Consider the following 13891-nt stretch of genomic DNA (forward strand, 5'->3'; position numbering starts at 1 on the left):
TTTTGCACCATGATTCGTCTCAAGCTTTGTGATGTGATGCTGCATCCATGCCGTCGTCGCATCAGCAACCTACTTGTACATCGGCTAGCAGAATGGTCCAGATCGGTAGAAAAAAGATTCATGTTGAGCATCTTTTTTTAAAAAAGAGATTCTTGGTTGATATGAAATTAACCACATTTACCAATTTAGTGTGCATAAAAATATGATGCTTAAAAAAATAGAAAATTCAATTTTTGTACATGAATGGAATCGAAAAACAGTACCATGACGTCTCACCGCTTATACAGAAATGACGCTCGATCTATCGAGAATTTCAGGTATGTCTTTCATAAAGAAATAGTTAGCAATTGTGAACAACCAGCGCGCGGAGTTGGAAAATGGAGACAGCAGCGCGGACGGAAGAGTGGCGCGGGTGAAAACGGTCACGAAAATTCCCGTTCGACTTAACACTGTTTCCGACCGTGCTGTTTTTGATTATTTATAATTTTTTTTAATTTCTTTTCCATCATATAAATATCAACACTGAGTAGTTTAAATAGTAAATATGGTTAATTATCGATCAATCTAGCATAATTTCGAAAGATATGCTAACAATTCCAACAGTTTTCATCTCTAGTGCCGCCTACGTGCGGCCCATTTATGTGACTCCGGCCTACGTACGGCCCATATATTTTTTTGGCTTGGACCGGGCCGAGATTCCGGGCTTCCGCGTTCACCGGCGACGGCGTCCTGGCCGGCGACGGCCACCACCCTCAGCCTCAGGGACGCCATGGGGCACCTCCGTCCGCTTGTACCACCTTCGTTTCCGAATCCCTCGCACTAGGTCAACCGCCCTGCCTCTGGCCCCCACCTGTCCACCCGCCGCTTCTCAACCCCACAGCCAAAGCTCCGCCGCCTCGCCGGCCACCGCGGCCGTCCGTCCACTACGGCATCCTGAGGGCGCCGAGCCGCCGAGGCGCTCCGCCGCGAGTGCGCTGTTTGTTGAGCACAAGGGCATTATGGGATGGGATGGTGACCACCGGCCATTCCAGGCAGTCAGGCACCACTGGTTCTTGGATGCGTCAGCCATGGCGCAAGATCTTTCTTCCTCGGCAGTGTGGCCGGGTCCTCGTCGAAGAATCTCGCGGGATCCTTCCGCCGTTCTTTATCAGCTGAACCTGCAACGCGAGTGAAGGTGGAGAAGGAATCCCAAACTGGAGAAATGCACCTTCTTCTTCTTCTTCAATGAGGGGAGGTATTATCCCAACTCAACATATACTGTTCTGCAATATATCCAGTTGAGTTGATTTCAGTATGTTTGTGAATCAGCTGTGCTCTTTTAGTTGTGAAAAGCTCTTCAACTATACACTTTGCTGAAGATCAGTGCGTTCATCGGTTGCGTGCTTTATGTTTCTCACTAATAGATTGCTCTCAGATCATTATTTCGACAGAAAACGGCCATGTCGTGTCGATATATGCTCAATTGCTCACATGGACGAAGGGAATGCACCTGCAATCAGGATATAATCAAAAAGCTTTGATGTGGTTGAGCAAAAGGTGATTTCTCTGAACTATTCCATTGATTTTTCGACCATCGCCTTCTATGTGGAATGCATGATCATCTTAATTTCGAGATATTCTTCTTTTTCGATAATGGAAGCTTTATTAAAACTCAGTCAAATACAACAAGATGATACATTCTAACTGAGCTCACTCCCGGCCTCTGCATGAAATGCACACAGCTACAAAACATGATCTAACTAGACCCTCAACACAAAACAAAGAAATTAGTGACTATCAAGCCGTAGACTAGATCACCACCCATGCTCCAGGGTAAAAAAACTCCCGTGCCACTTAATCCAAACGACGTGATACCACCACAATAGTATCCTAAAGACCTGGTTTGTGGTGGATAGACCAGATGCATAGCCACCGGGTGACTAAAACAATAACCTGCAAAGGAGAAGTCACCATCTTGTTGTCAAAAATTACCCCGTTTCTGTTTAGCCAAATGGACCAACAAAAAGCTGTTGCACCTATCAAAAGCAGATTTCTTATGTCCTTAGGAACATATGATTAACATTTTGAGATGTTCTTCTGCACCTTTCTTGTTTGATGACACACATCTGGTTGTTTTGTAGCCACCAGAACTTGACCAAATCGACCACTCTTTGCTTAGATTTTCAGATGTAGACATTCAATCTCTGAATTGCAAGACACACAAAAAGTTTTTTCCCCCATTTACGCTTGGAAGCAGCTGCCCATAAGTTTTTAGCGGATACAGAGTAGAAACCAATTGTTGTAACTGTGCTGGTTCAGAAATCCTTGAAACTAAACTAAACCTGACGTTATTTGCAAGATCTGCTGTGCATGACAAAGAATACCATTGTCCTAATTAGAGATGGCAACGGGGAATTCACCGTCGGGGCTCCCGTCCGCGTCCCCGTCCCCGCGGTGTTAAAAATTTTACCATCCCCGTCCCCGTTAATCACCACGGGGCAACATTTCACCCACCCCCGTCACTACGCGGTGAATTAATCCCCGTGGTTACCCCCGTATAAAGAATCAGAGAAGGCCAGAAGGGACGGCGGACGACGTATTGGCGAGTGGCGAGTGGCGACGGCGTGTGCAGCGTGAGGACAGCAGGAGGCGGCACACGCTGCGAGAGACGGCTCAGGCCATGTTTCCATCGATCGATCGATCTCGCAGTGACGCCGAAGCCATGGTTGGCAGATGGCGGGAGGCGCGACGACGACTAAAGGCGGCAGGCGGCGCGATGTGGGCTAGAGGTGTTGGGCGGCGCGATGAGGGCTGGAGGCGGCCGTGGGCGCGAGGAGCTGAGGACGGCTGGAGACGGCGGACGTCGTGACGACGGCCGGAGGCGTCGGGACCTCGCCCGCGCGAGGAGATGCCGCGGCGGCGCGCACGCGTCTCGAGCGGCGGCGGCGCTGTAGAGTGGAGAGGGAGATGGCTTGTGCTATGCGGTGGAGAGGGGAAAGGAAGGATTAGGGTTAGAATATATATATATACATGGTTATTAGGCTTCAATTTTATGGGCCAAAACGACTATAAAGTCTAAAATAGGTCCCTAGCTACTATGGATGCGGGTCACCACGGGGGACGGGGACGGTGAATGGTGCACCGTCCCCGCCCCGCCATCCCCGATGGTGATGGGTTTTGGACCATTAGTTCCCCCATGGGGAGTAGATATCAACCATCCCCATCCCCTAATGTGTGAATTCACCGCGGGGAATCGGTGATCGGGTCCCCATTGCCATCTCTAGTCCTAATGCGGCTTTTGACCCGCTGGGCCACAGCGGTTTGCAGCTAGCAGAGTGTTCGCAGCAAGCGCGAAGCTTTTTTCAGCCAAGCTATAGGAACGCTTTTGATTCTTTCTTCCTGATGGTTTGTTGGCTCATTTGAAAAGAGCGGAATGGAAGAATATTTGAGCACAAGTTTAAGGCCGCTGAGCAGCTCGTTGGGGATATCAAGGAGATTCTCAAGGTCAAGGTGGTTGGTGACTCCTATCACACCACAAGGCTTTAGGTGGATCTCCAATCGTGTTGGTGATGTGACAAAAAAAAAGCATTAACAAGGTGTACTAGGGTTCACTATTTCAAAAAGCATAAACCTAGGGGGAGGGGCGGTGTTGGCAAAATTTTAGGAATTCTGCTTGTCGGAGAAGTGGGAGCAGGGGTTCCCTTTACCCTGGAGAGCTCAAGGCGTAGGGGGGCTTGGGGCACTGCGAGCCCCACCAAGCACTTAAGGTTTCAAGAAGAGTATAGAGATGTACAACATCTACATCTTCAAGGTTTCAAGAAGAGTATTGAGAGTTTGAGACCTACAAGATCTACATATTCAAGGTTTCAAGAAGATTATCGAGATCTACAATATCTACATCTTCAAGGTTTTAAGAAGAGTGTCAAGACCTACAAGACTAAGCATATCAAGTTTAGAGGAGTAGGCTCCACTCCATGCATGCAACGGTATTGTGGACTCTCCTTCATGTATATAAGTAGAATTCATGCCACTGAGAATTCAGCAAGCAAGGAGTTGAGTTTCTCCTCCTACGTCACCTTATAATTCCTCCAATCATCCATAGTCCACCGCGGCCTAAACCTGTATATGTGCTTGTGTTTATCTTTACCGTGCGATCAAACACTCGATCTCAAAACTTGCACCTCGGCCGAACTCACAAAGGGGGAGTACTTAGCTTCCCCGTTACAGGAGTTCTATACTCTGACACGGCTATTTTTTTTTCTAAATTCAAATCATATTGAAAATTTTTATTGAAAGAACTCCCTATTGGTACCCACGGATAAAACGAAATTTCAAATGAATTGAAAATTTCGATCGGAAGAACTCCCTACCGGTACCCACAGATAAAACGAAATTTCGAATGAAAAGGGTCTATGTGTGAACTGGTTCCAAGGAAATTTCCAGAATAGCAAATCCTAGGGTTCACTGCCAAACTAATAATGATAAAGGTCTATGTGTGAACTGGTACCAAGGAAATTTCCGGAATAGCAAATCCTAGGGTATACTACTAAACTAATAATGAAAAGGGTCTATGTGTGAACTGGTACCAAAGAAATTTCCGGAATAGCAAAGCCTAGGGTTTACTACCAAATTAATAATGAAAAGGGTCTATGTGTGAACTGGTACCAGGAGGTGTGTGTGTGTGTGAACTGGTTCCGAGGAGGGACATATGCATCTTATCTCTTAACATGTCATACCATATAAAACCCATTGAATCCCCTCTCCTCGTTCCCCCCATACCCTAATCATTAGCTAGTTCTGCCGCCGCTTCGTCTTCCCTACTCGCTAGTCGTAACCATTGCAGACCCTTGATACGTCCTCATTAACATCGACGGCAACCATTTTGGGGCTTCTTTGTTGCCCTCGCTATCGTTGTTATCTTCATTCATCGGTAAACTTCTTCTTCCACGTACTTTGTCCACCCATTTTGTGTTGTCTCGTTGTTTCTATTTATTAGTCTGCTAACTCCTCTAAGATGTACGTTCAAATCTTGGAGGATAGGGGAATTCTTAAGGACTATGAGTACATCATAAGTCTTCAAAATCTATACTGACTCGGGTGGTGGTGAGACAATATTTGATTATCAACAAAATAATATGTACGCAATTTTTGTTCATTAATTTTCTATTAATCAAATCCCAAATAAGAGAACTTCCACTGATGTCTTGGTATTGAAGATTTTTTTTAGAAATACTGAAGATACTTATAGAGTTATGTTTTTCAGCAGTTAATACTTAATACGTCTCCACCAAAAGTGTGATCTTTGGATTAGGCTATTTTGTATCACAAATTGTCAATGTTTTAGGTTCTCATAATAAATACTAACATCCTATCAAATATGTTTTTTTTTTACCATGATATTTGGTATGATTGGAACAAAGAAAGGACCAGTTATTGTGGTTGAGGATCAAGCAAGGTAGAAGGGGATACCCCATACTTTCTTAGTATGTATGTTGATGGCTAAAACACATGAGTTATTTTATAACGATACAGGTTTTTATTACTTATATGTTGTGTGTAATATTTTAAGTTATAAACGATATAAAAAAGTCAAGGATGTATTGCTACCAACATGACACACATGCAACGTGTCGATACTAAATTCATGCATATTATAGAATGATATAAAGCATTAACTATCCGTTTTCTTCAATGTTATTTGAAATGTGAATGAATTCAATTGTTGAGTCTTGTAACTACATACTGCATTCATAACATTGCAAAATATTGTAGCACCACTGTACTCCACTTCTTATTTGTCACTCTAGTGGCTAGGATTTCTAATACTCATTTTTTCATGCGCCCACATGACGTAGTGAATTAGTGGACTATGTTGCTTGTCCTTGACCAGAACTTCTTTGTTCTGATTGCTCCCATTGACTTCATTATTGACTTGCAGAGCCTGCTATCATGGAAAACACCTGCAAGAGGATCTCCAACACCCCCAACTCCATGCCAGTGCTCCAAGGATGGGCAGACCTCCCAGATGACCTACTGCAGTGTGTCCTTGCTCTGTTGAGTTCATCCAGTGACCTTGCTGCCTTCATTGCCACCTGCCCCAATTGGCATGCTGCCTTCAGGTCTGCAAAATCTACCTTACGCACCACCCTCTTCCGTCCTCTTGCCATCCGCAGCTGCGCTTCCTCTGGCGATGATCCAGTAGTATGGGAGCTCTTTGATCCAGCCAAGCCAACCATCTGCATACACCGCGTGACTCCGCCAGATTTTCTGGCGGGGATGGATTATGAATGCTGTTCTTATGGCCATGCCATCTTCTCCGGCAATGCCCCCTCGCTGAAGGACACAACCTTCGCCATCGTCGACGTGTTCACCGGCACTAGTGTTTCACCTCCACCCTGCCCATTCTTTACTTTTGTCAACTCTTGTGCCCTCACAGCTCCCCTTGATTATCACAACTCGCATTTCCTTGTCGAGGCCAAGCACTCCCTGTTCGCATGGCGAGTTGGAAGCGACCATTGGTCGCAGTGCAGTTGCCCGCCCAATTCTAAAGCTCTTGAGCAGTTTGTGCCCTTCAAAGGCCAGCTCTATGCCCTCGAGTATCAGCAGCTTTACACCGTCAAGCTGGAACCCCAGCTCAGCCTGGAAGAAGTACAAGTTGTCTGGAGCGTCGAGATGTCGGAGCCTGACCTCTGCGAGCCATCGCTGGTGGTGTGTGATGACATGCTCATCTTGCTCGCCGCCTCCATCGGCGAGGCCTTCCGCCTTGACCTGTCATCCCAGCCTGCAATGTGGGTGAAGATGGAAGAGGAAGAGTTGAAGGAATGGGCCTTCTTCTTCGATGAGAAGAGGGAGGCTTTCAGGCCACGGCCACCATTGTCTTGCAAGAACCCGCAGAGATGGGGAGGGATCGGCTATGATTCATACTGTGTGTCATCCTTGGCGCCAAATCAAGGCAATCGCAGAGGGTTGCTGCCCAACTGGGTGAAGCCCAGGATGCTACTCTCTTTCGATCATTAGCTGCTACAAGGAAGCTTTGTTTGGGTTTATCTTCTGCTGAAATTCTCTCCTCAAGTGCTGCAGAGCAGAAGGGCTTTTGCAACTCAAGCTACTATATCTATGATGGCATCTGAATTCTGAACAGGCTGCAAGGGATGGCTTGCAGGATGTTTATGTTTTTGGTGAACTGCCATGTTCGTTTTAATTATCGTCTGTTAGAAATAATAGTAATGGTAGTTTTGTTATTTGGGTTAGTTTTCTGGAGGCAAACTGTTGTGCCTGTTACTCTGAATGTCTGAACCTTGTTTTATCTCTCTACAAGAAATAATATTTACCTTGTTGTGAAGGGGAAAAATGGTATTGCATCCTGTGCCGTGTTAAATGCAGTATTACTTGTGCGTTCAATTTGATTTTCCTTCCAACATGTTTATTATGCATGAGATGTGTGCAACGATGTTTTTTTGGATGTGATCGATGCATTTACAGCTTGGTTCTTCCAAAGGGAAAAAGCATTTTCAGGCTTTCAGCTCTTCCAGCTTGCTGAAAATATGCATGTCCAGAGGCACATGCTTTTGTATTCCTGGATACATGAAGATGATTTCGATGGCCCTGAGGCTTTCCAGGATCAGATGGATGATGAAGGTAAAAATTCAGCATGACGCTGTTTATCTGAAAATCAAGATGAAATCAAACGCGATGCTGTTCATCTGAATCTTGATGAAGTCCTGAGTCCGACCCATGTTAGTCGGCTCGTAGCTCATGGATTTCGTCTCACGTGAGGCCCATATGTATTGGGCCGGTTGATTTATGGGCCTTAGTTTCTTATGCGGCCCATAAGTCCCAACCTGTATCCGTCCCCACCTGTCAGTACTTATGTTTTGACTTTTTGACCCACCCAAACTCATTCTCACCTCATCACCGGGCACCGGCCATGGCGCCTTATCCATTACCGCCGCCGTCGCCGCCGCAGCAGCAGCTTCCTCCGGCGAGCAGCAGCAAGCCGAGGAGGCCACCGCCTCATCGCTCCCATGGCGGCTACAAGAACGGCACCGTCTCCGTGGATTCCGGCGCCCCTCACGACGCCCGAGGCCTCCGGGCTCTCATCAAGGCCTTGGCCGCGGAGCACGGCGAGGCCGCGCCGGCCGTGCACGCCCACGCGGCCAAGCTCGGCCTCGACCGCCGCCGCGCCGTCCGTGACGGACTCGTCGAGCTCTACCTCGCGCGCGGCGAGCTCGCCTCCGTGCGGGCGCTCGTCGACGGGTTCCCCGACGGCCGGGACGTCGTCTCTTGCACGGCCATGGTGACCGGCCACGCGAGGCACGGGTTCTTGGACGAGGCCGTGGTGCTGTTCTTCGCCATGGCGGATGACCGCGGCGTGGCCATCGACGCCGTCGCCGCCGCCGCGGCGTTCTCGGCGTGCGCGCAGATCGGGGACCTCGCGCTGGGTCGGGAGGCGCACCGGCGCGTCGCGGAGAGGAAGGTTGCTATGGATGTCGTCGCGTGGAACGCGCTGGTTGACATGTACGCCAAGTGCGGCGACGCGGCGGCGGCGCACCGGTGGTTCAGGAGGATGCCCGTGAAGAAGAACGTCGTCTCCTGGAACACGATGATGTCCGCGTTCGCGCGCGCCGGTGAGCTCGAGGAGGCGCTCGCGCTGTTCCAGGAGATGCAGGCCGCGGCGGTGCGCCCGGACGACGCGACGTTCGTCGCCGCCCTCGGCGCGTGCGCGCAGCTCGGCGCGCTGGACACCGGCAGGTGGTTGCACGCATACATGGGGAGGATGGGGCACAGCGCCGACGGCGTCGTCGGCAACGCGCTGCTCGACATGTACGCCAAGTGCGGCGCGGTCGACCAGGCCACGGAGGTGTTCGACGGCATGGCGCGGCGAGACGTGTACACCTACACATCCATGATCCTGGGGCTCGCAATGCACGGCCGCGGCGAGGACGCCCTGTCTCTATTCGCCGGCATGCAACGAGCCGGCGTGACGCCGAACGAGGTGACCCTCCTCGGCGTCCTCACGGCGTGCTGTCACGCCGGACTTGTCGAGGAGGGGCTCCAGCAACTCAACGCCATGCCGGAACCTCGCATCGAGCACTACGGCTGCGTCGTCGACATGCTCGGCCGCGCCGGGAGACTAGACGAGGCAGAGGAGTTCATCGCGGCAATGCCAGTACACTCCGACGCGCTCATCTGGAGCTCGCTGCTCGCCGCATGCCGCGCGCACGGCGACGTCGAGCGCGCCGAGCGGGTGATGCGACGGCGCGTGGCCGACGCGGACGCCGGCGACTACGTGCTCATGTCGAACACGTACGCGTCGAATGGCCGGCACGGCGAGGCGGTGAAGGTGAGGGGGCAGATGAGGAGGAACGAGATCGACAAGGTCCCCGGCTGCAGCCTCATCGAGATCGACGGCGTCGTGCACGAATTCAAAGCAATCCCAGCAAATTCCATCCGATAAAACCACAACAAGATTCATCAAAGAACAGATTATCCGATTGATCACTGTAGATAACAAGATTCATACAACCAACGACGCAAGATTTTCACTGGAAATTTTCTAGTACTAGTTGTACATGAGATTTCAGAAGGCATTATTTGGCTTTATTGGTTATTGCTGCTACTGCTGAGTTGATGCTCATTTGGGCTTGTGATTGGCAGCGGCCATGTCGACGGCCGGCCTCTCGACGTCCTCCATGTCCTCCTCGCGGACGAACACCGCCTGGTCAAGCACCGACGGCGAGCCGCCGGCCGCCGCCGCCGCCGCTCCGCAGTGGTCGTGGTTTTCGGTGCCGGAGACGGCGGCCTCGTCGGCGGGGACAAAGACGCCGGTCTCGTGGTCGGGCACCCATGCGTCCTCCACCGTCTCCTCCTCCGGGTGCACCTCCACGTTCTTGCGGTTCAGCGCCGCCTCCACCTGCGCTCCGGCGGCGCCGCCGCCGTCGTGGATGGCCTTCTGCTCCTCCTCCGGCTGGGCCTGTGCGCTAATCGAGTAATTCTGATGAGCTTGATCTCCTCTCCTGCTCACACAGACTTTCATCAGAAAATGAACATTCTTTTTCTCTCAAAATATGGCATCTACTCTACAAGACAACAACACTCTCAATCCATCTAAAAAGAACATGACATCTCAATCAACAGCTAAACCATAAACACAGCCCAAATGATTTAGAGATGGAGCAGTAACTAAATAACAGCTAGAAGGATCAGGATCTGTCTGGAAAATGAACAGTAAAAAAACAGAAGAGAGAAACATCTCCAAAGGAACTTGAACTTGCTTGGCTCATTTCTTTCTCCATCAGAGTTTATCAGAGTTCATCAGCCCAAATGAACGTTCATTCAGAGTTCCACATAAAAAGGTTGCATGTTTATCATCGATTGAGGGTTGCAAACCAAAGAGGAAAAAAAAATAGTACAAAGAGAGGATCGAAGGCAAGATACTGGCGTCGCCATCAGCTCATCACGATTCACGGCCTACACTAAACTGACGTACTGGACACTGATAAACCATAGCAGAAACAATCCAATGAAGAAGAAAAAAAAAAACAGGAGAAATACATGAAACAGAGCTCCCATTCTTTCAGTTATAGCCAGTTACCTGCAGGAGGCAAGAAGAGGGAAGCCAGTCTGTCCGGCCATCCGGCGACCGGCGGCGGCGGCAGCAGCAGACAGTGCTCGAGCGGCCATTGAGCAGAACAACCGAACAACAGAGCTACTGCTACTCCTACCGAGCTTGCAATGATGTCGTCGGCTGCAGGAAGAAGATGCACGGACAGACAGAGCAGAGAGTTTCAGAATGGCTGGAGCTTATCCTCAGATCAGTACTAGTTACTACCACTACACAGTTAGGCTGCGTTCGAGGAGAAAGAGATAGAAAAGATTAGGAAGATATGTAAAATGAGGCGAGTCATTAGTACATAATTAATTGAGTATTAACTATTTTAAATTTTAAAAATAGATTAATATAATTTTTTAAAGCAACTTTTTTATAGAAGATTTTTATAAAAAATACATCGTTTAATAGTTTAGAAAGCATATGCGGGAAAAACGATGTCCATTTCTCACCCAATCCCTCAGAACGAACGCACCCTTAGTTTACTGCTGCCAATGCAGATGATGCAGGTGCAAGACGTACTAGACTGTGATGAAGGGGAAGAAGGATCAAGTAATGGCGTGGTGACACGCGGGAGGGGAGCGTGGTGGATTTGTAGTGGCGACGGGGGGTCGAATGGTCGGTGCGGCAGAAGGACCGACCGACCTAGGGAATGCTGCTGCATGGTGCCACCCCCTTCTTGCCATCATCCTATCACCATCACAAAATCTAATGACAAATACTCCTCCGTCCCTCCCCCCCCTCCCCTCAAAAAAAAAAACCTGGAAAGAGGTATGACCCCTCCTAAGATAACGAATCTAAACTATCATTTGTCTAGATTTCATTGGCCATCGAGACTAAAATATTAGAACAAGTGTAATACTCCCTTTGTCCTAAAAAAAACTTAGCCTAGGAGAGGACACATCATAGGTTAAGTTTTTTTAGGACAGAGAGAGTATTATACTCGTTCTAATATTTTTGTCCCAATGGCTGATGGAATCTGATGGAGATGGCATGTAAAATGATAATGTCATTAATTAAGTTTTAGTTATTATAAACTTAAAAAATAGATTCATCTAATATTTTAAACCAACATTTATACATAAAGTTTTTCATAAAATATATTACCTCCATATTTTAATGTACGACGCCGTTGCTCAAAATTAAAACTTCTTATTGTGTAGTACTTCCTCTACTACTTGTTGACATTGAACTAACCAACATTATACATTATGAGATGGGTACTATAAATTTTGATCACATAAATACTTATATAGAGCAGTATTATTTAGTGTGTTTTTGTTCATTTGTAACTATCATGCCCTCAAATGTTTATATTTGAAAGGCACATAGTATTGTTTATTTGTTCCTCTTTTCTCCCAGTCAAAAATGAAAAAGGTACCACCTACGAAAGTGATCCTTAATTTTGTACTAGTAGAATATAAAGCTCCCATCGGTTGTCCATTTAGCCAAAATAGCTTATTTGGCTTATTAAAAAATTAAAATTAATTTATAAGTAAAACTTTTGTTTGTTCGTAATGACTTAAAAGCCAATATTAACAAAAATTACGTTAAAAGCATTTCAAAATCAAGTTCAAAATCAAGTTTAAAAATTCAAATTTTGGCTTATTATTTAGCTGTTTAGGCCAAACGATGGGGCTATAATAGTGGTATATCAAGGACGTGTTTTCGTACCAGTTTCAATTTTATTATTTTCCGTACGTCAACTAGTATCTGTTGATTCAGACGGCCACCTGGAAAGTCACGATTTTTTTCAGTGATTTTGCAAGCACCACGTATGACTACCTGGGAGTTTGTACATAAACATCGTGTACGGACTACGATGCAGGGTGAGTGACGTGTATTGCCCACAGTTTGACACGTTTCCAATGATTTCGTTTCTTAATTTCTGTCCGTGCTTCAGATCACATCCTGAACTGCTGATGATCAGCATCTGAACCTTGTTCTAAAGCAGCTCAAAGCTCGGGAAAATTCCCAGATGGGTATTTGATGAAATGTTGATGCGAAAACGAAAACGACCCAGAGTTAAATCAGGCGTGCAAAATCTCCCAAGATAGAGGAGATCTCAGCGTTTTCATCTGACAAATACTGGCAGCAGGGTCAAATGTTTCGCACATAAATCTTGACCAAACTAGCAACACGTTTCTGCTAGCTGATCTACTTTTGTGTGCAAGAAAACACATAAGCTTCAGAATCACTGAAGAAGCCTCACGAAAACGGCGAGATGCTGTCTGTTGCTACCTACACTGAGATTAGAGAGGCCACCTGGATTCTGGAGTTGACACAAGTGGCCTAAAATCTCTTGCATCAGTAGACAAGGCACATATTCCAGTGTGACAGACAGATAGTTCCATTCACTCACAATAGCACAAGCACAAAGTAGAGGTTGTTACTGCATAAGAACAATCACCAAGATGACAATGTCTAAAGCAGATATGCTTCAGGTTCTGTTCAGGCTGCACTAGGCAAAATAGTTCTGTTTTATTGAGACCAAGTACTCACGTACTGGTTCGGGAGTACGGCATAGGTAGGTAGTTTGTAGCCACAGCCATCGCCATCTTAGTCACGGCGCAACCTTCAGCATATATGCTCCCACTACAATCTGAACAAGCAAAGGAGCTTTAGCATCAGCACCTCAAATGAAAGATGAAACGTGGCTTCAAATGGGCTCTTGTTTTGATTGAGGGGTGCAACGGCGCATATTGCGCGATTAGTGCTACCTTAGGACTCGAGATCCTTGACGATGAAGTTCTGGCGACTGATGGGGTTCATGACAACCGGTGGCCCAGCAGTGCGAGGCCAGGCTTGAAACTTCTTGTCAGTTGCTTGCCACCATTCCTTGTCGGACACGGTATGTGGTGTGGTGCCTGATCAAGAAGTAAGATGATTGTTTTGCACATATTCTCTATACAGACAGATTTGCCAACGGTGTATGTTAAGCGTGCTGTCAATTTACAAACGGGTACTTGGGATCAGATTCCATACCTCCAAATATCTTCTTCTCAGCGATAAAATGATCACAAACATATGAGATGGCAAAGGAACCAACAAGACCAGCGGCGATGTACTTGCCAGCCATTGGAAACTACAAAATTAAGTACACACTAGTTATCAGGGGAAGACTGAAAAGTTCTATAGATTACGGACACGAACGATGAAATATCATCACTCTAATGCTTTACTTGTAACAACAAAAAGGGAATTACATGGTAAAAAATAGCCATGTTAGGTATGGTCTACGTGGAAGAATTATTAGTAGACTATCATTTGCACAAGGCAAAGCAAAACCGTGCCTACATTCAT

At 47.3% G+C, this 13891-nt stretch overlaps 3 protein-coding genes across 5 annotated transcripts; 2 read left to right on the forward strand and 1 right to left on the reverse strand.

The window, feature by feature from the left end:
• Window positions 1-5928: 5928 nt before the first annotated feature.
• On the forward strand, window positions 5929-7268 carry LOC127777806 (uncharacterized). Its single transcript, XM_052304426.1, has one exon. The coding sequence runs from the start codon at window positions 5929-5931 to the stop codon at window positions 6994-6996; it is 1068 nt and encodes a 355-aa protein (XP_052160386.1). The 3' UTR covers window positions 6997-7268.
• Window positions 7269-7906: 638 nt separating this feature from the next.
• Window positions 7907-9436, forward strand: LOC127776229 (pentatricopeptide repeat-containing protein At1g08070, chloroplastic-like). Its single transcript, XM_052302589.1, has one exon. The coding sequence runs from the start codon at window positions 7907-7909 to the stop codon at window positions 9434-9436; it is 1530 nt and encodes a 509-aa protein (XP_052158549.1).
• Window positions 9437-9449: 13 nt separating this feature from the next.
• On the reverse strand, window positions 9450-11245 carry LOC127775795 (uncharacterized). Of its 3 annotated transcripts, none has more exons than XM_052302091.1 (3): window positions 11041-11245; window positions 10574-10825; window positions 9450-9959 (listed from the first exon to the last, which is right to left on the reverse strand). In XM_052302091.1, exons 2-3 carry the CDS (start codon window positions 10660-10662, stop codon window positions 9614-9616), a joined length of 435 nt encoding a protein of 144 aa, XP_052158051.1. In that variant the 5' UTR covers window positions 10663-10825; window positions 11041-11245; the 3' UTR covers window positions 9450-9613. The 3 variants fall into 3 exon arrangements, with proteins under 3 accessions (XP_052158051.1, XP_052158049.1, XP_052158050.1); XM_052302089.1 differs by having other exon boundaries at window positions 9450-9995; window positions 11041-11237; XM_052302090.1 differs by having other exon boundaries at window positions 9450-9995; window positions 10574-10726; window positions 11041-11236.
• Window positions 11246-13891: the final 2646 nt, after the last annotated feature.

The sequence above is a fragment of the Oryza glaberrima genome, chromosome 6 (assembly GCF_000147395.1).
Source record: "Oryza glaberrima chromosome 6, OglaRS2, whole genome shotgun sequence".
Lineage (NCBI taxonomy): Eukaryota > Viridiplantae > Streptophyta > Magnoliopsida > Poales > Poaceae > Oryza > Oryza glaberrima.